At 42.4% G+C, this 14,314-nt stretch overlaps 1 protein-coding gene across 1 annotated transcript; it reads right to left on the bottom strand.

Moving 5' to 3' along the window:
• Window positions 1-14: 14 nt before the first annotated feature.
• Window positions 15-5,606, bottom strand: LOC311375886 (uncharacterized protein; the record flags this gene model as incomplete). The annotated part of the gene is made up of 21 exons (XM_084490914.1): window positions 5,587-5,606; window positions 4,148-4,206; window positions 3,910-3,997; window positions 3,391-3,450; window positions 3,125-3,181; window positions 2,918-2,953; window positions 2,755-2,808; window positions 2,507-2,524; window positions 2,336-2,383; window positions 2,162-2,230; window positions 2,015-2,062; window positions 1,682-1,750; window positions 1,398-1,433; window positions 1,276-1,308; window positions 1,121-1,156; window positions 952-1,017; window positions 807-854; window positions 670-711; window positions 454-519; window positions 173-223; window positions 15-68 (listed from the first exon to the last, which is right to left on the bottom strand). Coding segments are annotated over exons 2-21 (1,016 nt in total), but the record flags the coding sequence as incomplete, so codon positions are not given.
• Window positions 5,607-14,314: the final 8,708 nt, after the last annotated feature.

Raw genomic sequence — 14,314 nt, 5'->3', positions numbered from 1 at the left:
ATGAATCTTCATACCTGAAGTCTGGCTCGCTGCTGGTGACGGTGGGGCTGTAGCTGCTGTATTTGTCACTATGAGGGAGAGAGAGAGTGAATCGACATATATTTAAACTTATCAAAATATGTTTACTGAATTCTACCTATGTAACTCTGTGTGTATCTACACAGGAGCGTACCTGAGGGAGCTCTCCACAGTTTTCACTTCTCTCCTTGTGATGCTTGTAGTGCTGTTGATATAAATACAGGTACGTGAGCCGATTGTGCTTATATTGATTTCTCTGTGTGTGTTTTACTGGTTTGTGAAAGTGAATGGCAGTGGATGAGGAGTCATATCCCCACCACGCTCATACACTATCCAAACGCTTTGTATGTCTTTGAAAGCACTGTATTAAGGCCATGAATTATTGTCATTAATGTTATTGTGATGAAGTTGGTATACACATGGGGTTCGCCTCACCTGCTAGACGGAGAGAGGCCAGTAATGGACTTTGGCAGCAGGGTGTCATACAACTGGTCCTCACTGCTGAAAGGTCAAACGTACATATGGTCATTGTCCAAAATACTACTTTGCTACAAGGGGGCTGCACACATGATGACAAAAACACATTTTGAGATCTAAGGTTTTGAAATCACAAAGATAATGCAAGCATGTAGCCTGTTTGATGCATCTTACGAGGAGTAGCTCCTTGTTGTGGGGGTAGATGGAAAAACATCTCTGAAAAGAAAATCCATTGAAAGTTATTTGTTAGCCATTAGTTATCGGCAATGGTGATGCTTTTGTGCGTGTCTATCTTTAATTTCTGAACTCACTCATTGGGGCTTTCCACTTTCACGACAGAAGTTGTGGTTACAGTGGTGCTGCAAATCAAGAAATGGGATAGTAGTGTTAGTAGAGGTCCAGTAGGGTTAGGGGATGGATGGATGGATGGATAGACAGACAGATAGATTGCCTCACCTGACAGAGGAGTTGGGGTCAGACTTAATAGAAGGTATTATGCTGTCAAACAGTTTGTCTTCAGCACTGTAATGTTTTTTAGAATAGTTAGTCGTCAATACTTTCTTGTCATATTTTTCTCTCCAAACAGACTGTTCTTGTGTTTTCACTAAACAGCAAACACACTAACCTTGAGGAAGTCCTTGTTTTGGTCGTATAGGTAGTCCTGAAGAGGAACATGGAAAACAATATCTTTAGCCAAGTGACTGACAGACCCCACAATGAACTCTGTTCAGATTTTCAAAATTGTCTTCCCCATCCAAACTGTTTTTAAGTCAATCTTACCCATCGGTGCTGGATTTGACTGTCCCAGGCTTGCTATAATGAAGAAATACACCAGAATTACAATCTTGTGTTTGCATGTAATATGTCCAAAAAGTAAACGTTTGAAAAGCAATTCACGCTACCTTTTAAAAGTCAGGGTATCGTAGGGGTCTTCAGCCCTGTAAAATAACAATAAAGGATTCATATAAGAATGCAGAGATATGAATATATATGTAATCCTATACAGACCTATATTCATATCAACTATATGACCTGAAATACAGTTTGAGATATGAATGTAGGACTGTATATGTAATCCTATGCAGATTTGCATTCATATCTGACCTGAAATAAAGTTTGAGATATGAAGGTAGGACTTTATATTAATATCCAATATACAGTCATATTTTAATGGTATGCATCTTACCCTTTAACGCTGGTTATTGTTGTCTCGGTCACCTTGGTGGACGATGGTGACAAGGGAGAGTATGGGGCCCTGTGAAAGTAGATAAATATATTGTTATGAGATAAGATTAAATAAGATGGGTAATGCAGACATCCCAAGGGAAAATTAAGGCAAATAAGCAGCACACAGCAGCACAAAAACAAAAACATACAAATATGATATAAATATACAAAAACGATTAATTTGAAATTAACAAATATGAATTGATCAATAATTGAACAATATATATATATATCGATATATATGTCATATTTATTGGTACTTCAAATGCAGTCCTGGCAATGTGCTTCTTACCCCTTGAGTGAGCTCTTGCCATCAGAGAACACGCGATCGGTGAAAGACCTGTGGGCAGGACCGATGAGTGAACTGTCATTCCTTCTGCACTGTGATACAATGGAGGCCGGTGGTATAAGGCCGTGTAATGTGAGCTGTTCACTATACCTGGTGGATGTAGTGGTTGTTGTCTCGGTCTTCTTGCCATTTTCACTAAAGGTGGTGCTGGTGGTGCTACTGTAGGCGTTAAGCAGCGGAGGAGAATCACATTACAGCCTGAACAGACACAGGTTTTCACAGTGATGTTTCAGGTTTACATACAGCCTATGTTTAGGGTCTTACCTTGTCTTGGGACTTCCTGTGACGGTAGAAGTGCTGGAGATGGAGGACCTGGAGTGACATTGAGAAGGATACCGCTTCAACGTCAATATGCAATATTCAATACGTGATTCTCCAGCAATTGTTTCTGTTATTGAACGTTGCAGAGGGCAGGGGATCTAGAGAGTGTCTCACCTCGGGGATGGCAGGGTACTGTGGTGGCAAGGACACAAAACAAATCATTCATTATCATTCATGACATATAACAACAACGTGTCATAGTGCTGCCTTCTTGGCCGGGTCATTCTTGGAAAAGATTTTTAACGTCAATGTCAATTTTTACCTGGTTAAATGACGGATATCGATTGATTGATTGAATAACGGTGTATTATTATATTATAATTATTCAAGTATTATGATGTATTGTTAGTATTTTTTTGTACCTCCATTTGTTGGTGGTGGTCCTACTAGTGGAGGTCCTGGTGCTCGGAGATGTGCTGCAGATGAGAGACGTGTATCGTTAGCATATGATGTGCCCGGACGTTGATTAATAAATCAATACGTCTTTCAGGGGGATATCTGTGGCCCAGACACACGCACACCCACCTGATCTTGTCCAGTTCATCCTGACTGGCACTAAATCTGAGAATAGGAAGAAAAACAACGCCAAACCACCAACAAAACACTGTCTTTAAACACAGCCGGGATGTTAATGGTGGTGGCTAAACGGCACCCAGCTGTGTGGGTGTGTTTAGCCACTCTCCATGTTAATGTTATGAGTGTTGTGAGTGATGATTAGTGCCGAGGTCCTACCTCTTGGTTAGAGACTGAACATAACTTGCGCCTGTGGTTGTCTTTTCAGGCACATTTCTGCTCGCAAAAATAAAAATGAAATGAAAGAATCGGTTGTGAGTGAAAAGTGAAAACTCTATGTTTCAAGTTACAATTGTTATTAGTTAGCCAACAGTAGTATTAGTATTATTATCAGAAAAGAAGAACAAAAATATATTTGAAAATACTTTTTCACATTTTAAACCAATAACGTTGGCATAAAATAACCCAGAAATATGTTAAATTACCTGTCGCTGGTCACAGTGGAAACGTGGCCCAGAATAGTCTTTCCAAAGTTAGGATCTCGACTATGGGAGAAAAAGAGAATTCATTCACATAAAAAAAGATGACGATTTAAAGTATTCTATTCACCCTTGCTGAACATAATAAGCAGGCCACCTTACTTATCAACTATGAAAGGGAGGTAGGTATGTGACCCGTACCTATTGAGCTATGACCTGCACATTCCAAGTGCTTTAGACTCTATTGATATGGATCACACCCAAAGCTTTGTCTATGCACCTACTGCGTGTGTGTGTATATATGTGTGTGTGTGTGTGTGTGTGTGTGTGTGTGTGTGTGTGTGTGTGTGTGTGTCTGAATGTGTGTATATGTTGTATGTATGTAGGCCTATGCACAGTATGTATGTAAGTATGTAAGGATGTATGTTGGTCAGTATGTATGTATGTATGTATGTGTACGTATGTATGTATGTATGTATGGATGGATGGATGTACATATGTATGCATTGTGTATGTGGGACTTACTCAATGTCTTCATCCTCCTCCTCATCCTTGCGGATCCAGCTGTTGTCCTTCAGCCTGGAGGTCTTCACATGAGTGGTACTGGAGGTGGCTGCATCAGGAATATTAAGTTAATATGGATTTAAGGGTTTTTTGGGGGGTTGGGAAAGAGCAACATTTGGATAGGCTATATAAATTATTGAATGACTATATCATGTCATTGGTGTATCACAACATAACGAGTGAATTGCACAATACTTACAAGATGGGATGAACTTTTTTGGGTAGGCGTAAGACATGTCGGCAGTGTTGTGGTTGTCCCTATCAAAGAGAGCAAAAAAGTACTTTTCAATATTTCTGTATGTCAGCCACTAGAGGACGCTGTTGGCTCTTGTTCCAGTCGATTTCGTGTGACATCAGCCGGGTATCTGATATCCTCAAATGGTCAACTGCGAGCGAGTCAGCGACGATACAATCAGCTCGATCGGGATTCTAAAAATCGCTTTATCTACCAGCGGTCTTCCCCGTCTTCCCCTGCATCCACGTACAAGCTCATGCACATACAAGTTCCGGCGGAACACCCATGCCTATTCATTTCATTGTGCCAACAGAGTAGGCTAATGACAGAGAACTAGAATCTTGGCTGCCAGACTGAGATCCAAACCAGTTTGCCCTGATCTTGTCCATGTGGTGGTGACACACCCATCCACCATAACACTCCCTCTCCGAACACACCTTTGGGCGAGGGGGACATCAGCAACATTCCATTAGGCGTTCATGATAATAATATATATCCTGCCTCCCGCAGGCATGCTATGGGACACACACTGTACAGTGCAAACACTAGACATATGGAGATTTGGGGCTCAACCATGTCCATCCCAACTATTGTCATTCACATGAATCGGAAATATGGCACACAAATGAATGCCCTTTGGAATATCTGAAGTGGTTAAAAAAATAAAGTTGTCAAAGCTTATAAAGCTTCATTAGAAATATGTGTGAGTGGTGACACCATGTTGAGACTGTTACCTATAGACAAGAGACAGCCCAAGACAATACTTTCAAAATGTTGTTAAAGTAAAAAATCTTTACAAATCTCCTGCCTGCTTGACATTCTGTATTCACATTACAGAATGTCAGATGTATAATATCAGATAAGATCAAATCAGATCACGTTCTGATGGTGGTAACAGTTCTTTAAAGTTTTAAATAAATCATTTGTTTAGTCAGCGTGTGGTTTCCATACAGGTTTGGGAGAGAACAGATTGTACTTAGATTTGCTTGTGGTTTTCTGTGACACGATGTAATTCACCACATCCTGGCAATTATAAAATTGTTGGCTTAATATAAATCGGAGATGAATAGGACTACAGTACGACTCCAAAACATTTAACGCATCTCCTCTACAGTGAAATGACAATAAAATACTTAATATCAATAATCAATTATTACCAGCACCATCCATGAATCAACTCTGCTTATTCGATAAGTGATCACATTGTCAACTTGTCATCAACACTTCACCAGTCCACTATTTCACCTGTTATCCTCATAAGCCCAGTGGTGATTATTACTTCAAACAACCCATTCCCTCAAGCACATATTACACATGTCTGCGTTACACACGTCTGTATGTCTGAAAGTCATTTGCAAAACAATTACCGGCATATAAAAATACCCAACACAGAGACTACATACCTTGGGGATTTCACGAGAGCTCTGAAGTATTGTCTGTTACTCCACTCAACTGTCACAACCTTACGTTGCTCCCAGTGCTTTTGACCTCAAGGGAGGAGATTTCAAGGCCACCTGGGGGTGTGGTCTAAGACAAGGAGCATAAGTAATAGTATGGGGAGGGATCCTCTCTCGCCCTTTCTCTGCCCTGCCCTCTGCTCTCTCTCGGTCCACATTTTAATGTTGTTTGATCCCTTTCCTTGGTGCAAAGCGTTGTTTTATGTGTGTGTGTGTGTGTGTGTGTGTGTGTGTGTGTGTGTGTGTGTGTGTGTGTGTTGCATTAGTGTGTATGTGTATGTGTGTGTACATATGTGTGTGTGTGTCTGTATTTTTCTTGATCTGTCGGAGGGAAGTAGGTGGAGTACATTTCAATGGGAGTTCTAATGCATACCTGCAATGGGCGAAACGAGATGACCTCAGAAAGCTAATTACTATTGATATCACTGGACCACAGAACCTGTTATACATGAGTCATGAACAATACAATAAGTTATGTATAACTGAAACACATTCCTGGTACACTGAAAACCCTCTGTGTGGAATACTGTAAACAGAGGTTAACAATGATATGATTGTGTTATCTGTTAAACTTTGAACTACTGTCTTTGTGCTGTAGCAAATTTATGTCCGACAGGGTGTGTAGTACACATCAGAGATAACAGCTTATCTCTTAGTGTTTTTGCAGTAGACACGTTTTTGTTCAATAACAATATTTTCTATGCAAACAAATCCCTATTTAGCAATGTCAATACGGAATAATTATCCATCAATCTTCCACCTTTGATAGGGTGTGATTAACACACAGGTTGTAGGGGAAAAAGGCACGAATAAATTCAGATAATTTTTTTACACGCATTCAAAAATGCGTACAGCCGTGGTTGATAGGGAGGGACTGGACGTGGCTTGAAGTATGAAAGTGCATAGCAAGCAAGGGTGTGACAGGGGGAAGACAACAGATATACTTGCCCCACCTAATCTGTCACAATCCTGGCCGGGACAACAAGAAAGGCATGCAGGTCATTTGTGTTTCCTCCTTACAGTGACAACCGACTTAAGTGTGACTAGAGGGCAAAGGAAAGTTGATTAGAGTAAGATAACTTAACAGCAATCATTAGGCCGAACTGTCAGTCATCAGGGAATGCAACTGTAACACTGGAGCACGTGTTAAGCAACTCTGTCTTTCTTGTCTCATCAGAGCAATCACACATTGAGGTACCGAGTAGAACTGCACTATATGCAAATGAATAGGCCTAATTGTAAGAAAGTCATCCCATGTCACTACAGCTTTTTAAAAATACATCAATTAGATTGGATAGTAATAAAGCTGCTAAACATAAAGATAGCATTTCCTTGTATCTTCTGCTGACAGTGCGTCATGGTATGTTGGATCTCACTGGATGGCGCCAGTGCTATCACAGTGAAGAGAGGAAAAGAGATATTGCACAACATTAGACGTAAACAAATCAGAAAGACAATCCCTCCCTGCAATGAATTCCCTGATTATTCCATACAAGCAATATACATTATACTGTTTTCTACGGTGGCTGTAGATCTTGATTCCTGTGGGCATTGCAGAGACTATAAATCATCTATAGACTAAGAGATTTACAGGCCCATCTATTGAACCTCCAATAGGCATTTTGGGGATCAATAAATTGTGGCATTATTTGGACAGAACTAAGGTGAATTAAGTATTTGAATATCTTTAAAACAAGGAGGTAAGCTTTTGCAATGCTACAATTAGTAAATTATAAAAATATATCATAGTAGCATCTAGTATCGGAAGGCTTCCTGGGTTGCTATGAGAAAAACTTGAGACATGCCCCTCTCTTTTCATTGGACCACAGTAGAGGCTAGTAACCAATGAGGTAACACTCGGGTTTGTCTATAGTCTATCTGCACAATGCTTCTCTCTCTCTCTCTCTCTCTCATCTCTCTCTCTCTCTCTCTCTCTCTCTCTCTCTCTCTCTCTCTCTCTCTCTCTCTCTCTCTGCCTTTCTTTCTAACACACACACAAACACACACGTACATCAGTGTGCACACTCGCACATGCATGTACATACACGCACACACGCACGCATCTTGCAGGTATGCAAATACATTTGATTTGATTTAATTGAACTCATGCAGCACTCATCTCTGGTATGATTCAAGTCCCTACAAGTGCACAGGTCTTTTTCTGCCAATTAATTCAAAACCAGTTGTTAGAACGCACATGTTTTTTTTCAGGGAAGTTGGTTTGGTCCTGGGATGATACAACATCTCTAACATATTGTTTTCAATCACCACTAGGGGACAGGTCTGTCGCAAGATGATATAATTGGAATCATTAGGCTACTACTATTAGTCCTATGTAGCAGGGTGGCTGTTCTCTTTCAAGCTAAATTGCATTAAACACACAACATATACTGTACATCTACAAATCATAATTCGGCCTGAATGCCAGAAAAATATGACCCAAAGCTGCCTAGGTCATATTGTAATAGGGTATTTATGTTATCAAAGGTAATTCCCCGTTTATTGAAAAATATAATTATAGGCCTTATTATATTATAGGCCGTATCTTTATGTAGTCAGTAGCTCATATAGTCATTGATTGACATGCTTTACTTTAATATGCTTTTGAGAAAGTGTGGTGATTAAGACACTTGAATGGTCGCTATTTAAAATTGCAACCTAAATTATTGATAATTTCTTCGTTAATCAGATCGATTTTCAGTGATAGCAATCAAATGCTGATGTGCACACTGGGGTTTAGGCAGTGAACATGATCTGATGCTGTTGGGCAAAAGAAACACGATTCACCCTAATGGTTTAATTACCTCCACCACGATCGAAATTATACCGATGCATAGCCTATAACAATAGCTTGTCTATCGCGATAATGACCAAGAGACAATTAATTATTCTGAAAAAAATATATACCATGTTGTGATGTTTTCAAAAAAAAAAAATGTAAATAATACATGATTGCTCAGATTCGCCACAGGGAAATATCCCAGCATGCTTACTGCGAAACAAGCTTGAGCCAGGGGTGGGATGATGATGATGAAGCCAAGATGGCAGCTCAGCTGAGGGTGCTGCCTCTACGGGATCAAGACATATTCAAGAAGCAAATGAAAACCGAGCACGACAGGATGCCCGTTTAAAAAAGAAATACCATGCTGTGATCACGTTAATACCACAATCGGTATGCGTTGAGATAATGCATTTCTGGAGATAAGGACTGTGTTGTAGGTCTGGACTCGAAGCTCATCTCAGCACAGGCGCACCGCCGCCAGAGAGACCAGACTACAATCTACGCTGATTACTGGAGATACTGGATTTTAATCGTGCCATTTGCGCGCTATTGTGCATCGGACCCATGACGGGACATGTAGTGGTTTGAATGACAACGGGAGCGTTACTGTCGGCTGGTTATGGTCTAGCGGTTTGATGTTTGATGTAATATATGCATTGTTCTACTAAACCATGATGTGTGCTGCTGCTGCGGCCGGCGGAGGAGTCTTGCCCTCCTCGTCGCCGTCCATGGGGTTCGGCGTCAGGGTCACTTCTGGAGTCGGAGCCGAGTTCTCCACCCTCGGCTCTGCCATGGGTTCGTGTCCCACACCCGGAACCCAGACGGACTGCCGGAGTCGGTACCAGCTTTTGCTCTCGGGGCGAGCTTTGGCGGAAAGATACAGGAGGATTTACACCACTGCGATCAATGATAAAGAACAAGGGATCAACCAAGGAAGGTGAGTGTGTGTGTGTGTGTGTGTGTGTGTGTGTGTGTGTCGTAATGGGGGGGGGGGGGGGGGGGGGAGAGAATGTGACCCACGCGAGTGGCCGGGTGACATTTGTAACACGCTCGCGCCCATTAGCAAACATCCTCGTTAGCCTTGTCAGCTAGCCGAGCGTCGGTCTCTCGGAAGCTAGCAGTTGTCATGTTTGACACACAGCCCGAGTCACAAGCACCCGAACGCATTGTTCACCTGTGTGCACTTATGGTGGTTGTGTGTGTGTGACTACTAGTCTTTCTCCGTGAACTCTCCGTGAGACAAGATGGGGGCACAGCACACGTCTCGCCAGGAGGCCAGAGTGTTTTGGGGGGCTGGGACGGGGGGACTTTTGCAGTCCCGGTTGCAGTGAATATCGTAGTGGGTTTAGAGAGAGAGAGAGAGAGGCCAAGTGAACCGGGCGCTCCTCCCACCCGGCCGGGCCGGGGACGGACGCAGCAGCAGCTCTCCACACCGCCGAGCTAGCTGGCTGGCTAACTGTCAGGATGACAGCAGCAGAGCTACACTGCAGCCTGCTGCTGCTGCTAGCACTGTGGGACCAACCCCCCCCCCCCCCCCCCCCCCCCCCCCACCCACCACCACCACCCCATACAACACACACACACACCCCCGCAGAGGGAAACGAGCCAGGTCTAAATAAAGAGTAGATAAACACGACCCCTTTTATTGTTCCGATATGTTTCATCACGTAAGCGGGGCCGTGTCGTGTCGGCTCGCCACATCCAAACAGGCGGCGAAACAGGGAGGGCCCAACGGCGTCACCGTGCCGAGGCTAGTACGTACACGGCCCCGTTCCCCGGTTAACTCGCTGTGCTACCGCCACAGCTCAGCGGTTAAAATGAAAATAAATATGTGTACTGTGTCATGTACAATGTGTTCTACAGCTTACACACGCGTTATACACGAGCGTGCCCGTCATGTCTTCGGGTCGGTCGGTGTTGTTGGGGTGTACTCTCCTCTCCTCTCCTGCTGGCTGGCAGGAGCACAGGACTCTTACGTCATTTAACAGCCAGGTTGTGAAATGCGAAGCCTGGGCTGAACACACAGCGCAGCCTCGCAGAAATGCATCCCTTTGCAATACAATGCATCTTTCTGCCATATAATACATTACGCATTGTCTAACTTTTCTTAAACCGCACCGTTCAAATTGAGGGCGTGCATTTTCAGCAGAAGGGGAAATGCAACTAATACTGAGTTTGTCTCTCTTTGGTAATGGACTCGAAAGTACGAATAGTTGAGGCAGATATGTTAATTAGTGGGGCTAAGAGAGTTTCTGGAAGCACTGAGGACTACATACTAAGACGATGTAGCATTTTAGTCAATGTTTTGATACAAAAACAAAAGGCTATGTATGCCTTCCAAAAACTGTTATTCTGGAACCACCTTCTGACAAGAACCATGCATGAGACCTCTTCCTTGACATTTATTTTCTGTTGTTGGGGGCAATCCTCTACACGCGGCTGCTACTTCTGTGCTACGATTTATTTTTAGACCAATACTGCTCCGCAAAATATGTACAAAGAATATATGTACGTGTTTAAAATGTATGTATGACCAGTTTATGTATTTTCAGGGGAAAGAAGGCCTTGAGCAAGAAGAAGCTGAAACGACGACAGAAGGTGAAATCAAAAGTCAAAGCGAGAACAAAGGTTTGTGGATTTTTTAAGACTTATTTTGAAGCAATGTTAAGTTTTACTTTGAATGTAGTCCTGTCTTACAGGACTATTGTAGGTTTGACATTGGAGCAACTTTCGAACATGTAAGCTATCTAGCTTATCAAGATATGAATTATTTCGGTTTAAATGTATTTAAAAAAATTACTGGGATCATTATTTGATGATGATGAATAGCCCGCTAACGACTTACTACTCTTTTGTTTACCTTGCTAAATTACCAAATTGTACAGACACATTTATCCACTTGCAGTGTTTTCTGGATACATGTCAGTAAGGAGCAGGGAGGGCTCATTTGGTTGAAGGATGCCTACAAGTAGGCTGTGGACATTTTGGTTCCCCCCCAGTGCTTTTTGGCTGGGAGTCGAACGTACTAGCCACTGCAATATTATTAAAGCGTTTCATTTGCTCATATATCATATATTCATGCTTAATTTGCTAAAAAGTGTTGTGAGATTGTAGTCCTGAAATTCCGCGATATCGATAGTAATGTATATTTTAATTTATAAACACAGACTGTAAACAATATAAACTAAGTATTTGCAGTCTTTAACATGTAAAGTCTCTTTTTCGACGGCTGTATTGTCAAAGAGCACCTCAACATTCAATTTGAACAAAAATAGGAGACTTTTTGCTTTTACTGCTTTCTATCATATCACCAACCAATGAAGGACAACAACACTGGATTGCATACCCTCTTTTATCTTTAACGTATCTACTAGGAACACAGTGTTCATTGGCAGGGCTTGCTAAGTGGCCAGATATCCAATGTTGTGTTTATGAATGTGTACGTATGCGAGTGTGACAGGGAAGCTGGGAGTGGCTCTGTGGCTCGGGCGTGATTGGCCTGTTGCCGAGCGACCCAGTGCGTTCTGCATCTCCACGGCAACAGTTGCCTGCCTCCCTCCCTCTCCTTCATCCGAAGAGGGATGTGTGTGTGTGTGTGTGTGTGTGTGTGTGTGTGTGTGTGTGTGTGTGTGTGTGTGTGTGTGTGTGTGTGTGTGTGTGTGTGTGTGTGTGTGTGTGTGTGTGTGTGTGTGTGTGTTGGAGGCTACCATGGAGTGCAGTGCATCCTAAAACCCTGTCCTGAACCAACGTAATCCAGTCCTTGTGGTAGCGGCAGATGATTCTGTCGGTCCGCCGTCCGGAACTAATTGTATGATGGATTCTGTGTGTTATGGGGCATTCTGTGCTTGGCTTCTGTTTAGTTGAGGTTGTCACTTTAGAATAGAGAGGTGCCTGCCTGGTGTGAAGGAGTAAAAGCCAGGCAGGCAGGCAGGCAGGGAAGCAGATGTGCGGGCAGGCGAGTGGGTAGAAGGGTATACGCGCGCACGCGCACACACACACAGGCAGTCCGTCATGCTGTGTTTGGATCGCAGAGTGTTCTCTCACTCTCTTGCTCAGTCACGCCTCTTACATCGACACAGTCCCGGCGTGCTTGTAAAAAGGGCCCGTCCTTGGCCTTTGTCCGCCTCCTGTGCATATAAACAACGCAGGGGTGCAGCACGGGCGCGGGGGGGGCACAGGGTAAACATCGGATACTGCCGATACGTTGACGTCGGAATCGGATAAATTCCTGGCTTCAAGTATTGCGTTCAAGTATTGAACGCAATTACCGCACACGATTCAGCCAGGCTCTCTGTAGCGCCACTGTAGTGGTGGAACCCCTTTTTACTTGCAATGTGGCTTTTTTCCAATGAAACGTAACTGGTTGTTATTGATGAAGTGCTGTCAAGGACCCCATTACTAACGCTTCATAATGGATCCGATTGAGATCCAATTCATATAAGTAACATATGGATGACTGGCCATGGGGCTATAACGATCTTGATAACGCAACCAAGGGGTAGAGAATGGTGTGGTCTTTAACATTAGGTATAACGCAAAGGTTGGAGCCCAAGAGAGGGTACCTTCAGCCTGCTAAAGGGTTGCCAATGGACCAACTCTAAATACGTTTCGCTTGGCTTTGTCTGTTGTATGCATTTGTTTATCACCATATGTTTCCTCTCTACATACCAAGTGGGCCCCATTCATTTGCTTATTATACGTTTTTTTGTTTCAGTGAGACCAACTATCAATTATTTTCTGTATGCTTGTTCTGTATATTTATTATTCTCTGTATACAAGGTCGTCACTCAAGAGATAGTACCATAGCATCATGGATTAGGTGGGCTTGCATTTCTTTGGACTTTGTTGTTTAATCAGAATGAAAGGTGGTGTTTGCCTGAGTAGTGGTATTAGTGGACTTCTATTCTGGTAAATGTTCAAAATACAAACTTTGATGAGAGCAAATGTGGGATTGCTGTCCTCCTCCCTTTTATATGGTTCATATGGAAAGTGAAACTAGGATGAGTTTTGGATCCACTATGCAACGTCCACTAATCCACTAACTTCAGCCAGTGTTTGACTGTGTCATGATAATGAAATATATATATATATATATATATATACCATATATCTGCAGTTCTACAGACTGTAATTCTTCTTTGATTATTTTCATTTGGTTTGTCGTAGACTTTTTAATGAGTCAATTCTATTTAAATTCAATGAATGCTTATTGTGTAAGCCATATCCGGTGGCTCTCTTTAACAATCTAGATTTTAATGATAAAGCATTTATAGTTTTTGGCTTGGAGTTTTATTATCCTATCTTACCTTTTGTTTTTGTCGTTAGTCGTTGTCTATGGATGGATGAGTGAGGTCATCACAGCCCGACACAGTGAATTCTCTATGGGAGACATGAATGGGTTTTTCACAGGCATCTCTGTCACAGACGGAGATGAGTCAGTGCTCCTTGCACGCTTTCCAAAACCAACATGTTTTTCCCTTTTGTCCTTCTAATGTAGCTGTGCTTCTGTAGCATTTTTCTAGTCGCATTGCAAATGTCCCTAACTGAACGCTATCCAGCTATGTTGTCTAATTAGCTTTTTGGTTGAAGTCGTGCCATGAGGTTGCTTCTTTGCCATAGGGTTGAAAAGTAGTTCCAACTGTATTGTAATCATGAAAGAAATTGTAACTGCCACTTCGAGGGGAATTGTCACACTCAGCTATTTACTAAAATAAGAGAGAACAGCTTCATACGTAGCGTGTTGTGAAAAAAGCGCTATCGGAAACATCAACTTGGATCATTGACATCATGGGTATGGGATTTGGAAGTAAATACATTAGTGGTCCAACTTTACCGCAAACACATGTATTAAGCCGTACTATTAGAAATTGGCAGAGCGGGACTGTTCTCCCT

This window comes from Micromesistius poutassou (assembly GCF_964030765.1).
Source record: "Micromesistius poutassou genome assembly, contig: SCAFFOLD_5544, whole genome shotgun sequence".
Taxonomy (NCBI): domain Eukaryota; kingdom Metazoa; phylum Chordata; class Actinopteri; order Gadiformes; family Gadidae; genus Micromesistius; species Micromesistius poutassou.
The sequence above is the reverse complement of the archived record's forward strand: the minus strand, read 5'-3'. Positions and strand labels throughout refer to the sequence as shown.